This window comes from Peromyscus californicus, unplaced genomic scaffold, assembly GCF_007827085.1.
Source record: "Peromyscus californicus insignis strain IS unplaced genomic scaffold, ASM782708v3 Scaffold_14__1_contigs__length_90479793_seg_2, whole genome shotgun sequence".
Classification (NCBI taxonomy): domain Eukaryota; kingdom Metazoa; phylum Chordata; class Mammalia; order Rodentia; family Cricetidae; genus Peromyscus; species Peromyscus californicus.
In genome coordinates, this window is record NW_026294436.1 from 26,294,567 (window position 1) to 26,310,000 (window position 15,434).

General features: G+C 37.9%; 1 protein-coding gene across 1 annotated transcript in view; it reads left to right on the plus strand.

Annotated features, from left to right (window-relative positions):
- The window catches only part of Aspm (assembly factor for spindle microtubules), a 55,169-nt gene that overhangs the window by 20,605 nt on the left and 19,130 nt on the right, over nucleotides 1-15,434 (plus strand). The window contains exons 8-17 of the mRNA XM_052737101.1: nucleotides 911-1,052; nucleotides 1,567-1,697; nucleotides 2,266-2,441; nucleotides 3,505-3,650; nucleotides 3,740-3,825; nucleotides 4,761-4,982; nucleotides 6,769-6,976; nucleotides 7,069-7,211; nucleotides 7,488-7,616; nucleotides 10,012-10,206. Coding sequence (XP_052593061.1) covers nucleotides 911-1,052; nucleotides 1,567-1,697; nucleotides 2,266-2,441; nucleotides 3,505-3,650; nucleotides 3,740-3,825; nucleotides 4,761-4,982; nucleotides 6,769-6,976; nucleotides 7,069-7,211; nucleotides 7,488-7,616; nucleotides 10,012-10,206 — 1,578 coding nt within the window. The remainder of the gene's footprint in view (nucleotides 1-910; nucleotides 1,053-1,566; nucleotides 1,698-2,265; nucleotides 2,442-3,504; nucleotides 3,651-3,739; nucleotides 3,826-4,760; nucleotides 4,983-6,768; nucleotides 6,977-7,068; nucleotides 7,212-7,487; nucleotides 7,617-10,011; nucleotides 10,207-15,434) is intronic.

Here is a 15,434-nt window from a genome sequence, read left to right on the forward strand (position 1 = left end):
TGGCATCCCAGAACTTCTCACTCCAACCCAATGACCTTTGAAAACTGTGTAGATGTGGTTTGTGTCACTTCCATCCACATTGAGTTAGTCAGAGGACAGTGTCTGTCCAAGCACAGCCTGGCAGGAATAACTAACCTTTCACAGGAGATACAAACCCAGCAACAGGCAGTGGGATGTACAATCCTTTCACAGGGAAAGGGGGTATCAGGAATTGAACCCCAGTACATTTTATTTTACTCTGAGACTTTAGGATTCTGCAAATGGGCATGATATTTGATATTACAAAAACTTCAAAAGCCAAAAATTAAGAACATGAAGATAAATTTTTCTATGTTTGACTGTGATCAACTTTAATGATTGTACTTCCATCTTTCTGTGTTTTTCCATGTCGATTTACAAAATATAATTTAGTATATTTTTAGTTATTTCTAATTGTTTTGAAAATCATCAGTCAGCATGTTAATGTTAAACGGATTTCACATTTGCAGTTGGTTATGAGCATACCTATACTTCTCAATAATTTTCTTAGATTATTTATAGATAACTTCACATTAGCAATTAGAAAAGTTTATATAGGTTTCTGTTTTATTTTAATGACATGCTTCTTAAGACAATCACTAAATTTGAGCAATGAGCCTATACTTGGTAGGTCTTTAATTGAGAAAGAAACATTAAACTGTAAATGGCTTTCTCAGATGATGAGTAAGTTTGTCTTTCTGTTTGGGAGTTTATCAGGCACACTGAAAATACATACAGGCTATAAGCACAGTTTAGGGACACTTTAGCCTCCATGTCACTTCTGTGCTGTTTTATATTCTTTAGAAGACAGTAGTCTTCTCTCCTCCAGCAGCTTCCTCTTCCTTCTTAGGGTTAGTAACCCTGGCCTTGCTTTGCCTTCTTGTCTTTGCAGACAGTTTATGGCGAGCTGATCCCTCTGGCAGACAACAGCGATGTCACAGGGCTGGCTATGTTCATTCTGAATCGCTTACTTTGGAATCCTGATATAGCAGCTGAATATAGACACCCCACTGTTCCTCTTCTCTTTCGAGATGGTGAGTATCTCCACACACTATGCCAAATGGTTTGTTATCATCCCTCTTAGCTTGCATTTTACTGTCTTCAGTCATTTTAAATAGGTCTCTGTTTTGACTACCTTTTCTTCTCTTACCCTCAGTCTTTGCCCTTTCCTCCATCACTGGTTGTAAGTCCACTGGTTTCCTCCAATAGGTTGTAAGTCCTATGGGGACTGTATCTGCTTTAGTTTGGTGCTAACTATATAGCACCTAGCATGATGCTTCCAAATAGTAGTAGGTGTTCATTAAGTATTTGTTGAATAAGAGCAGCTAAATGTCATTGCAGTCACTATATTGTCCCTTCCATGGACTGGGCATATTAAATAGTACTTGTCCTGTGGAATTATCTGATAGACTCAAACCTGTAAATTGCTAAGAAAAAGTACATGATGATTTAGGTGTACTTGCTACTATTTCTGCTAGCATCTGATTATCATTACCTTCCATAGATAAACTTACCGGTGTTTTGTTTGTTTGTTTGTTTGTACTTTAGGTCATGAAGCAGCTTTGTCTAAGTTCACACTGAAAAAATTACTGTTGTTGATCTGTTTCCTTGACCACGCTAAGATTTCCAGACTTATTGATCATGATCCCTGTCTCTTTTGTAAAGATGCTGAATTCAAGGTATCATTTTCAACAGATGTCTTATATTTTCCTTTCCAAACTTTTTCTTGCTCTGGGGGTATGTTTTCTATCATAAAAAGTGTTCGTGTTGCAGTAAACACATTCTGAAGTGGAATGGGAGTGAGATCTGTGTAGTGGCTCTTTATCCCTTTCTCCTGTGTAGGACTCAATTTATCCATGGATGTGTCTCATTCTTGTCTTCTTATAATGTGCTTGTAGACCTCAAACCCCCAGACTTTGAATGCCTGCTTTTAGTTGAATGATAGTTTCCCATTCTTTTTTACTCTTAATTTTGATTTGAGAATAAACTAGGCTATGTTGTTGCAGAATTACCTTTGGGGGAAATATCTTCCCTATATTAAGTCATAGGTTACCAAATTAGCTTCTGTATTTAATTGTGAACAATTTTCACAAGGTTTTGAACTGGAAATATGAATTTGCATTTGCCTCGGTCATAGCCAGTCTCTTTACACTACTCATTATTTCTGTAAGCACAGAATGGATTAAAGATTTGTTGTTATAAATAAAATTATAATATTGAAACATAATTCATGCTTCCTGTTTATAGGCTAGTAAAGAACTTCTTCTCGCCTTTTCACGAGATTTCCTAAGTGGTGAAGGTGACCTTTCTCGTCACCTTAGTTTATTGGGATTACCTGTGAGCCACGTTCAGACACCACTTGATGAGTTTGATTTTGCTGTTACGAATCTTGCCGTGGACCTGCAATGTGGGGTGCGCCTTGTGTAAGTATAAGTTACAGATTGACTTTATGAGCTAGACTAAATTTTTTTTTGAAAAGTGTCATTTTCTGTACTAATATTTTAAAAGTAATCTACAATACAATAAATTCATTATTTTAAAAACTGCCCGAGATTTCTCTTTGAGAAAAATGATATATGAGTTATGCTACACATATTTGTTTTCTCTGCTGTTATGGGAAGAGGATCTGTGGGCAGGAGCTACCAATGTCCTAGAATAGTAGTCATAAGAACACAAAGCTGATTTAAATATTGAATGATAGTTTCCCATTCTTTTTTACTCTTAATTTTGATTTTAGAATAAACTGGGCTATGCTGCTGCAGAATTAACATTTTGTGTCAGCAGTGGGTGGCTTTTCCTGGGTTCCTTATCTCTTTAGGCTGATTTTAAGTGTATTCATCTTATTTATGTATAATAAAGTTCGAATAATGGAGATGCTGTCAGGAGTTGGATTTCAAATTCTGATGTATCTCTTTTAGGTAGGTACTGAGATATTTTCATAGTCATCTGCTGTGACTTGGAAACTGATGAAACATTTCAGCTTCCATCTCACTTCTGTCATTACTTGCCAGCTATGTGTCTGAGTTTACTTAACTGCTCTAAGTCTTGGTTCCTTCTGTAAAGAAAAAGACTAGGAGCAGTTAGTGTCGAATTCTGAGATTTACTTGGTGACTAAAATGAGAAGCAAGTCCTTGCTTGTGTGTGGAACATGCCATATCTTAACCCCTGCCCCACATTTTCCCCCAAACTCCTCCGCTCCTCAGCCGCTTCTGTCTTACTGTGTAGAACTCTATTGATTTGTTCATGTGTGCATGTGCCTTGTGTTTTTCTTTCTCACGTATTTGTAGGCCTCAAACCTCCAGACTTAAAATGAGAAGTAATTCCATTTGCTCACTGAAACAATGGAAATTTGGCATAGTGTCGTGGAGTCCTTTTGTCCTTACTGGGTTTATAGCTTTGTGGTTTACATGGGCAGTAACTTCATTTACATGAACTTTTTCTTGGACAGTTATGTAGAAGCTTCACTGAAAATTTCTTTACTGCTAGGCGGACCATGGAACTTCTCACACAGAACTGGAATCTGTCAAAGAAACTCCGGATTCCTGCCATAAGTCGAGTTCAAAAGATGCACAATGTCGATCTTGTTCTTCAGGTTCTCAAATCACGAGGGGTTCAACTAACCGACGAGCATGGTAAAAGCTGAACAGGAATAAAACTTAGGGTCCTTACTGAACCTTGATGTGTGCATACATTGTGCTAATGGACTGCCTTTCACTTGTAGGAAACACCATCTTGTCTAAGGATATCGTGGATCGGCACAGAGAGAAAACACTTGGGTTGCTTTGGAAAATAGCTTTTGCTTTTCAGGTATTGTATGGTCACCATACTTTTTTGAAGTCAATTTTGAATGCTGATTACTAAAATCATTTTTAATCCAATGAAGACTAGCAATAGTCACTATCACTTTTGGGGCTTTATTCTATGCTACGAACTGTGATAATTGCTTTACGTTTCCCAAGTTAATCCTTTTTATACTATGGACAATGTCAATATTGCTTCCTCCTTCATGAAAGAGCTGAAGCTAAGGTTTCCATCTTAGAAGAAATAGAGCAAAATGTAGAGCCCAGACTTGTGTAGACCCAAATTTTGTATTTTTTAGTTGTGAGCCTAGCCTTTAATGGCTGAGCCATCTCTTCATCCCCAAATTCCGTATTTTTAACCACTAAACATTTCTGTCATTTATATGTGGAAGCTATTTGCCACTAAAAACACAAAGTTTTTTGTGTTAAAATACACAGTTTAGGTATTTTTTGTTGGATTTAAGAAAAAAATTGTGTGTGTGTGTGTGTGTGTGTGTGTGTGTGTTTGTGTGTGTTGTATATATGTTTATGTGTGAAGAGGTAAGAAGTCAATGATGGATGTTTTCCTCAGTTGCTCATTTTATTTTTGATACAAGATCATTTATTGAACTTAAGGCTCACTAATTTGCTAGACTAGCTGGCCAGCAAGTTCCCAGGATGCATCTGTTTCCGCCCCCCCTAGAAATGGGGTGGCAGATATGTGCTGCTGTACCTGTCTTATACGTGGGTGCTAGTGACCTGTGCTTAGGTTTTCATGACTGGGCAGTGGGCCCTTTACCTCTGGAGTTTTCTCTTCAGCCCCTTTTGTTGTTTGGGGTTTGTTTGTGTGCTTGTTTTTCTGTCTTCTGCAGTTTATTTTGTAGAGGCAATTGTTTTAATTTTTCAAGGTTTAAAATGAAATATGAAAAACAAAAATGTATTTAACTTTTTTGTACTTTTCAGGTGGATATTTCCCTTAATTTAGATCAATTAAAGGAAGAAATTGATTTTCTGAAACACACATACAATATAAAAAGAGCAATGTCTGCCCTATCATGCCATTCTCAAGCTGTTACTAATAAGCAAAAGGACAAAAGGAAGAGTGGGTCCTTTGAACACTATGGTGACAGTGTGCAGTTATTGATGGATTGGGTAAATGCCGTTTGTGCCTTCTATAATAAACAGGTTAGTCTTTTTGTTTTTGTTTTAATTTAACATATTTCAAACCTTGGCTAAAGTCTAATGAATACATAAAATCTTTTTCTGTATTTCTTAAATATTTAGCATGTATGCATACACACACACATACTATGCACACTTTATTATTAGCAAACTGTTTCTCAAGAGAATGATTATCATCTCATAATTGAATAGTGCACAATAATCACCAAGAAAAATAAAAACCTTGATAAAAAGCAAATGTTGCATTGACTTCTATGATAAATCTAGATTTAAATTCATATATATAACAGCATATTTATATACACACATATATACATATACACACATTTGACACCAAATCAGAAGGGGCTCTAGAAGAGGGGAGGAATGACTGAATATCCTACAGTGATATATATGTGTGACATTTTGTCCTCAAAATTAAAGAAAAATTTTGATGGCAGATACTACATAGAATTGGGGCATGGAAATCCTGACCTTACTATACAGTAACATCCTTAGAAACACCATGCAGAAAGGAGTAACAGACCTTGCTTGAGTCTTTATAATAATTGATCAGGTTGATACTTTCTGTATAATACATCCTTTTAAGTATAAATACTTGAAAAACTCTCCGACATACTTATAAGCTCCTTGATAAGGAATCTTAAGCCGGACCAACAGTACAGATTGCATGTTAGTAGGGATATAGTGAATTGTTGCACTTCAAAGACTTGTTACTGGAAACATTGTTAGCTGTGTGGGTGGCCTATGTTTTAATCAAATCCTTCAGTGTTAAAGATGTGACCAGTCATTACTTGGGAATTTAGTGAGTAGCTGAAACGCATTTCTGTTTCTGAAGTCCATAGTGGCAGTTTGTCTGGTTGCTCACTGCAAGTGTTGAGGTGCTCATTCTCTGCTGAGGTTGAAGGACGTGCTCTTTCTGTCCTTCCTGTGGTCTATATGCTTTTTGTATTTTTTTCCTTTTTGATTTTCTGGTTTAAAACTGTCCTCAGATGTAGTGTTGAAGCACTGTGTGGCATTCCTAAGGGGAGACTGTCCGTCATATTTCAGGTTGACCACTTGGTAAATAAGCTTCTTGTTGGCATCCGTTCCAGTGCTGTGGGCCATGAGGATAATGTCACTTCATCCTGGAAACACGTGAACCACGTTTTATGATTGATGGAAATGTTGGAACTTAACCTGATTTTTCCATTAAGAGATTGGTTCACTTTCTTCCAAATTTGGTGTTCATGAGTAATGACGACTGACTATAATTCTTATAGTTTCCTAAAACCTGCCATAATGCATGACAGGTTACTGGGTGTCTTAACATACAATTTTATTCTTTCAGTAGTTGTAGAGGCCAAAAGTCTAAAAGCAAGGTGTTGGCCAGTCCATAGTCTCATTAAAGGCTGTTCTCCCCTGCCCTGTTCTTAAGTTCTGGTACAAGGCAGCCATCCTGTCTCTTCTTTGGCTTGAAGCTGCATTCGTTTAGTCCCTTCCTGTGCCATTACACAGTGTTCTGTGATTCTAGCTGTGTCTTTCTGTTTGTCAAATAAAGTCATATTCTGAGGCTCTGGGAAGGGTAATGATATTTTGAAAGATGCTATCCAACCAAGGACGGTAATACTATGATCAAACCCCACTTTTGAAATATTATTTAAGAACTGAAAGTTTGGTCTGACTGGTGTTAAATGCCAGCTGCATTATCAATTAATATGGTTTTAGCTCTTATAAGGAAATAAACTCCGAAATATGTTTATACTACCATCTAATTAGAACTGCTGGCTTCTCTGGTGTTTGTGTGCAGGTGGAGAATTTTACAGTGTCTTTCTCAGATGGCCGTGTGCTATGCTATCTGATCCACCACTACCACCCATGCTATGTGCCTTTTGATGCCATATGCCAGCGTACTACTCAGTCCGTGGCCTGCGCACAGACTGGGTCAGTGGTGTTAAATTCTTCATCTGAATCGGAGGGAGGTTGTCTGAATCTGTCTCTTGAAGCCCTGGATCATGGTTAGTCCCTTTGGTTTGATTAAGTATTCGGCTTCTTTGCTGTATCTGATTTTTGGCTACATTCATCTCTTTGTCTCTTGTGTATGTAATAGAAAATACTCCAGAACTTTACAAAGAGCTTCTAGAAAATGAAAAGAAAAATTTCCATTTGGTGAGATCTGCAGTTAGAGACCTTGGAGGAATACCTGCTATGATTCATCATTCAGACATGTCAAATACAATTCCAGATGAAAAGGTCAGTGAATGATTTCTTCATAGTCACTCTATTGTGTTCTGTTCTGTTTTTCTAGACAGGGTTTCTTTGGATAGTCCTGGCTGTCCTGGAACTTGCTGTGTAGACCAGGGTGGCCTCAAACTCAAGAGATCAGCCTGCCTCTGCCTCCTGAAGGATGGAATTAAAGGTGTGCACCACAATGCCTGGCTGATAATCACTCTTAATGAGGCTCAGAGGATGATTGTGAGTCCTAGTTCGCTCCTGACCCTCTGTTTTCCTTTTTTGTATTTTTCTTAGGTGGTTATTACCTATTTGTCATTCCTCTGTGCAAGGCTTTTGGATCTCCGTAAAGAAATAAGAGCTGCCCGACTTATACAGACAGCCTGGAGAAAATATAAACTAAAAAGAGACCTAAAACACCATCAGGTAATTGTGAAAAGTGAGAACAGGATTTCACAGGATTCCAGTGAATTTTACAAATAGATGGTTGAGGTAAACTTATTAATTGCATATGGTTTTGGGATGCAGAGATATAAATATAGTATACTCATGTATCTTCCTCCTCCACCTGCTCCCCACATAATATGCTGTAGGCCATAGATAACTTCCGCTTGTAAATTTGTGAAGAAAAAGCTGGGGGTACTTGCCTCACCTCTTCCCTTTTTCTACTGCACTCTACCCTGTCTCCAGAGATCAGAAACTGTCTCTCAAGGTCTCAGTTGTGCTTTGCATGGACTTAAGTTGTTAAGTTGACCCTCTGAGCCAGTCATGTTGACAACCAAGATGAGCCATCAAAAAGGCTAACTTAAAAGAAGTTTTAATGGTTCTAGTTACATTTTATTGGTTAATCTGATCCCTTCTTACTTGCCTTCTCCTGCTGGCTGTATTCTCACTCTTACACTGAGATGATGACAGCCATCTGTACCTATCTCTCTAATGGGAGCGTTGTGTAGCATCCTCTCTAGATCCTCTTAGGCATTTCCTGAGCTGCTAGGCTGATATGGATTATCCTGAGATACCTTTTCAGCTTTTAGAGTTTGCTTTTATGTTATTGCTATAATTAGTATAAACCCTCTATGGATAATAGAGTCATTCAAGCTGTGTGGTAACAAACTGGCAGGTAGACAGTGTTCCCTGGGTCCCCTGATAAGTTCAGCCTGTTGATTTTCCTTTCCATAAGTAGACACAAACTAAGCTAAATGAAATCATAGTATTTGGTTCGTGTATGGGGGAAATAAAAGAAACTGGCAGCTGGATGGTGGGATAGTAGGACGGCATTAGAATGATGGCCTGCTTTAGAGAAGGGTCAGTAATTGTAGATGTGCGCACGGTAGCCTTAGCTTAGGGGAGTTTTCTCGCTAACTCTTGTCGTGTATTTGCCTCCCTCTATTGTCAGCTCATCTAGGGACAGATAAAGTCGTGAGGTTTAGTTGCTTCTTGCAATTGAGTTAACTTTCATTTCACTTGAGTCTCTTTCATCCAAGATGCCCTTGGTGTTTTTAATTTTGAACCAAACATTCTATATTTCTGAGCTGTATCATTTCTAAAATCTTTTTTATCCATTACCATTATTTTAGTAGTGTGCTTCTAGTTGAATTTATTTACAGGTAAGTGCTTTCAGAGGCACTGAAAATGCTGTGTGACAGTCTGATCCCTTTCGTAGGCATCATTCCTCTGTCCCAAGTTTAGAATTGTCTAGTTTATTATTTTCTCCTCATTGTTGTGGTCTAGTACATGACCTTTCCTGTTTCTTGGTATTTGTGTTAATTTATTGCTTGCCCTTTTCATATTTTCGAATAACAATTTGGTCTGTTCCATAGTTGTGTTCACACACTGTGACAGCTTCCATACAGACAGCACCCATTGATGGTAGTGACTAGTACTTGGCATGTGTAGCTTGCTTCTGTGGAGCCCACCCTTTCATGTGGGATGCTCCAGACAGTACCATAAAGGGCGTCAGTCACGCTTTATGTTGTTTCTTTCCACCTGAGGAAATAATTCTCATATTCCAGTTTCTAACTCAGGTTGAGTAAAGAGTACAGCCAGGCGATTAAAGGCATGGGCTTTCGAGCAGACAGCCTAGTCAGATCCTGGCTGTCTATCAACTGGCAAGCCATTGGACTTTGTGCCTCCATTAGCCCAGGTCATATGCTGTATCTGTCCATTGTCCTAAGGTTTAAATGATCGTTGATGAAGTGTTAGATAGGAAATGCTTGGTGGTCGTACTAGTCACTTTCAGAAGTAATACAAGTGGAGATGGGGAGAGTGCTGGATGCTGTTCCTGGGCGGGATGCATGCTTCTCCTGGGTCACTCACATTGCCGCACCTCTCAGCACCAGTTCTCTCAGTGCAGACCGTGTCTCCTCTTCCTTGTGGGCCTTGGCTTAATGCCCCACGTGTTTTATAATGAAGGGGGAGGTATATTGTTTCTCCCCTTTTGTGTATTGCTTTGTTCAAATGTAACAAAGCAATACTACCTTATGCTGAAAGGCATGTTTTGTTTCATGCATGCAGCTCTTTTCCTGTGAGTTCACTGGATCCACATCAGAATCTTATGATTTGTGATAGACCAAACATGTCTGTGAACTTTATATTAGTTTAATTCTTAGGAATCCTTTTTCTCCCAAATATTTGCCTCTCTGACATGCCCCAAAGAATCGGTACCCCCAGGATGAACATAAGAAGCCTAGAGTAGGGAATGGTTTTTCCAGGATAAATTACCAATGTGGTTAATGTGTAGAAATTTATTGTTTTACAAAGAATAAAATCTTAAAGTAGTGGTTAACTCAAATTTGTTTTTCTTTTCTTTTCCTTATTAAAGGAAAGAGATAAAGCTGCTAGAATTATTCAGTCAGTTGTTCGCAATTTTCTAACCAGACGAAAATTGCAAAAAAAGACCCATGCAGCTCTGGTCATTCAAAAATGTTGGCGGAGAGTCTCAGCACAAAGAAAGTTGCGAATGCTGAAAAATGAAAAACTGGCCAAACTTCAAAGTAAATCAGCGTCACTTATTCAGGTATGAGATTTTGGAATTATAGTTAAACTTCAAACATTTTCATGGTTTTTTTCTACCTTAAAGGACATATGAGATGGGATTTTCATTGACCACATCTCAAGATTCATTTTCAAATCCTGCTGTAATTGGTGTGTCAGGAGGGGATGGTCCGGGTACCCGATGCAGATACCCAGACCTGGAAGTATTTTCATATAACTTCTGTACTTCCTCCCGTGTATTTCAAACCATCTAAAGCTTCTTTATAGGAGCCAGTCCTGTGTAAGTGCCGTGTGGATTGTAGCTGTGTGGATTGCTCAGGGAGCAGAGACAAGGCGAGTTTCTGCATATTCGGCCAGACACTTGCTCTTTCCTCGGGTTTCCCATCTGTCACTAGTTTCAGTTCAAGGATGTGAAACTGGAGGCCACAAGAACTGACTGCCCAGTTAACTAAGCGCTTGACACCCCCTTGGTGTCTGCTGAACGCTGCTGTATTCAGCATAAGGCTGGCACAGGTGGCCCCTGGCTGTCTTTGTTTTATATCAGAGCTTTGTGATCTTTGACTCTATGAGAAGTGCTGCCTGCCATGCTATTCTGCTCTCCTTTACTGTGAATCCTGGAAACTTCTCTTTTCTGAGAAAAATGCACATTTTCCTCTCTAGACCCTTTGGTTTGTCGCAGAAATAGTGCTTATAACCGGTTAATAGACTGCCTATCTTCTTTTTGTTTTAGAAACAAAAATGTTTCATACATGGATATCAATTAATTTTTATAATGAATTCTAACTATGTTAGTGAGATATACTATTTACATTCATCCCTTGTAAATGTACCTCTTTTAGAAATTTAAAAGCTTTGATTCTGTCTACTAAAAATGCTAGATGAATTTAATAAATTGCTTCTTTTGAATCTTTTTAAAAATGAAATATATGGAGGGTTGCAGGCAACAACATTATAGTGGTTTCTTACAAAATGAGTACCTGTGTAATTGCCTCCTTTACCAAAAGACAGAATATGGCCGGTCTCTTATAATGCCCCTGGCCTCCTCTCCGTGTTCCACACCTGTGTTGTGAGCTACCTCTGTACACACGTGTGTTTGGCAGGTAAAGTTACACCCCAGGTAAAACCACACTCATGGTCTCCATTCCACTTGCCTCTGCTGGCTGATCACACCACTGTACACACACCAAAGACAGAATATGGCCGGCCTCTTACAAGCTACTTCACAGTCAGTTAGCTTCTCTAGCCCAGCCACAGTTGACCATTAGCTGTTTTATACTCACAATACCTTTCTCATATGCATCTTTTCAAAGCAATGTAAATTAGTTATGTCCTTCTTTGAACTCAGATTTGTGTAAATTCTTTCATTTACTACTATTAAATTTGTGAGAATTTTCCGTGTTGTTGAGTATGCTGTGGGCTTAGTTTTCATTCTGTTGTAGATGGACATTTGATATTCCAGTTCTGAACTATTATAATTTAAAGGCTGTTTGAATGTGCCTTTTAGTGTGAACACATCTTCATCCTGCTCAGTGAATACCTGGAAGTATAGCGGTGGAGGTGTATTTATTTATTTATTCATTCATTTATTTATTTATTTTTAAGGAGGGGTCTTATTGCATTGTACTTTTCGGAGATATTGCCAGAGACTTGCCAAAGTGCTGTGGAGTATAACGCAGCATGTAATTTTGCACTAAGGTGAATACTTGGAAAGTTTCTTAGTAACTTTGATATGTAGTAGCATACAGAGCAGTTTTAATAATTTTATTGATAATTAATTACCTTTGTATTGTTTCGGGCTTTCGTGACAATCAGGGTTGAGCTAGTCTTATGTATTTTTCCTTCAGTATTTTTTTCTGTTTCATTGATCCTTTTTGTCTATTTAGTCTTGCTCCATAGCTTCACTTGAATTCTGGACAACTAGCAGCTAGAGCTTCAGGCTTTGTCAGTGACCGGCTAATAATTTCTTCTCATCTGTATCTTGTCTTTATTTTCTTGTAGGTATTTTGCAAAAGCTAATGTATTTTATCATGGGTCCAAATTTTAAATAGGAAGTCATGGAGCATGTAGAATCCTCAGATAGGGCAGTAAATCACAAGTCATAAAAAAGAAAGAAAAATTTCCTTTTTGATGGGTTCTTGAATTCTGTTTACAAGCATTTCATTGAGAATTTTTGTATCTATGTTTATGGAGAAGATTGGCCTATAAATACATTGGTTTTGAAATGTCTTTATTTGGCTTGGTATCAGGGTACATAGAAGGAAGTTGGCAGTGTCCCTTTCTGTTTTATGGGATACTTTGTAAAACATTCTTGTTGATTCTTTAAAGTTCTGGTAGCATTACACGGTGAACCCACCTGAACTTGGACTGTTTTAGTTAAAAGATTTAAAAAAAAAAAGATTTATTTTATGTGTAAAAGTATATGTTTTCATGTATGGTTATATACCATGTGTGTGTCTAGAGGCCAGAAGAGGACATCAGATCCCTTGGAACTAAGTTATGGACAACCGTGAGCCACCATATGGGTGCTTGGGACCAAAACCAAGTCCTCTGCAACAGTAACAAGTGCTCTTAACTGCTGAGCATTCTCTCTAGCTTTAAACTTGCTTTTAAAATACTGCTTTGATCTTGTTGCTTATTATAGATCTGGTTAAATTGTTTATCTGCTATTTTAATTTTCATTGAGTCTAGATGTTCATCCATTTTTTTCCAGTTTATTGGAAGACAGGTCTATTTGTGTAGTAATTATTTTCTTCTATCACTGCTTCACTCCCACACCTCCCCAGGGTGCCCCCCATACCTCCCAACTTTACTTCCTTAATATCTTTGACAACTCATTGTTGTGTGACTTTCCAAACAAATGTCTACTTACCCCAGATAGTGCACCAACAACAGACCAAAAATGATTCCAGCCTAGTCTAGGTTAAAAAAGAACCATTGCATTTTTTGGAGTTTAAAGGCTTATGGGTAATAAGATTATTCCTTATATGACCTTGGAGAGGGGCCTTATGAGCTTGTAATTTTCAGGAGTTTCCTGAGACTTGTGAGTTTTGTTTACTTCCTGAGTCTTAATTAGCCTCCCTTCAGGAGGGGAATGTGTCGGTTTGGAAGAAAGCTATATAGTTCCCATTCATCGTTTGTTAGTGTGTTCAGTCTCCAGTAGTTTGCATATGTTTTGTGTTTCTCTTGCTTTTGATTTCTTGTTCTGTTCAATTCTGGAGAGATAGAATATAAGAAATTATTTGAGTTTTCCTGTATTCGTGTCCTAGTATATGATGTATTTTTGAGGAAGTTCCACGGACTGTTAGGAAGAACATGTGCTCTGTGTGCTTGGTTTAGAATGTTCTGTATATGTTATGTCTATTGGTGTATATATTATCAGGATGACCTGTCTTTTGGTGAGAGTGTGATATGGAAGTCATCCACTATTTCTATGTTGGGATTAATTTATATTTTTATATCCAGTGGGGTTTGTTCTGAGAAATTAAATACAGCTATGTTTGCTGACTTTAAGTTTAGAAGAATAATGTCCTCTTGAAGACTACCTTGTCAGAGAATGGAGGGACACTTGCTTGTTTCCGAGTTTCATTTCCTTAGAATTACTTTGCTCATCCTTTCTTACTAAGGTAGTAGCGATCTTTAGTGGTGAGGTGCATTTTTTTTAGAGGCAGCAAGGAAATGGATACAGTCTCCTAGTCTTCAGCTTTTGATTGGTGAATAAAGACCATTAGCTTTCAGAGTTGTTATTGAGTTGTCTGTGTTAATTCCTGCCAGTTAGATAGCTTTGTAGTGTTTGGTCTATTTTTATTCCTCATGTGCTTATCTTTGGTGCTAGCATGGTTTATTCTATCCTTAGCTTCCTAGATGAATTTATCTTTCTCTTCAGTTTGAAGAATTCCTGTAGATGTCTTATGTAGTGGCAATTTAGTGGTCATGAATTCTTTCAACTTGGTTTTTTGTTGTTTTGTTTTGTTTATTTTCATGCACAATTGTTATTTCTCCTTTAATTATGATAGTTTTGCTGGATATAGTAATTCGGGATGGCAGTCTCTCCTATTAGCACATAGACTATGTTCTCTTCTCCTCTCCCATTGTCCTTTAGCTCCCTAACCTGGGTATTCTAAATTTGGCACATACACCTAAAGCTTTTCATTGTCTTCATGGTTCAGATGGTAAACATGTTTTCATGTATTTATTGGTCATTTCTTCTCTGTTGAGAACCACCAGTTTAGTTAATTTGTTTGTGCACTTCTTGATTGGACAACTTAGAATCTGGCTGTGTCCATGTTTGAGTTTTTATTCTAGATATTACTTCCTGCCAGGCATCTAGCTGACAGACTATGTCCAATTCTATAGCTGTTCTTTCTGCTTCTGTCCTTTGCTGTGAAGAAGCTTTTTAAGCTGATGTGATCCCATTTGGCAATTCTCACTTCTTGAGCACCATCAGATTCAGATCTTGCACTAAGGGCTTTATTTGAATTATTTCCTATGAGATGAGAGACAAAGGTCTAGATTCACTCTTCTATATGTAGATTTCCAGATTTCCCAGCACCATTCATTAAAGTCATTTCTTTAATGTATGTTTGTACACCATGGTTGAAAATCTATCTGGTGGCAGCAGGTACACAGGTTTCTATTTCCTCTGTCCTGCTTTTTGATCTATAGGTCTATTCTGTGCAGGCATCCTGCTGGTTTGGGTAGTGTAAGCTATTTATTTTTAGTTGACAGATACAATGTTGTGCTAAGCAGGGCTGATAGGCCAAGATTTACCTTCCTTAATATAAAAATTCACTAACATTTTAGAAACAGACTAATAGTGATATTGAAACAGCTACAGAGCTGTTTACACTCCTCAGTCTCTTTAGCTTGAGGAGTTTAATAGCAAATAATATAGTAAGGGACATAGATTAAAAGCTTAATATTTGCAAGTCTGAGCAGCATGTCTGCTTTACTTTGCCTTCATTTCAGTTATAGAAACACAATAATACTTTCTAAATAGCACGTCACTTTTAAAGTCATTTTGCCCAAATAAGCTAGAGTGTATTTGGATATATATTATAATTCCACATCTTGTTATGAAGATAAACAATATAGTACACATACTCTCTGGTCTTGAAAGCCCATGTAAGAAAGTAAACTTTAAAGCAAAGAGGTCAACAGAATGAATGTTTCTTTAGGGTGTGCTTAGACCAAGCATGGAGCCTTCACAAAGGACCATGCTGTAGGAGTATTGGGCCGGTAATGTTGTCGAGC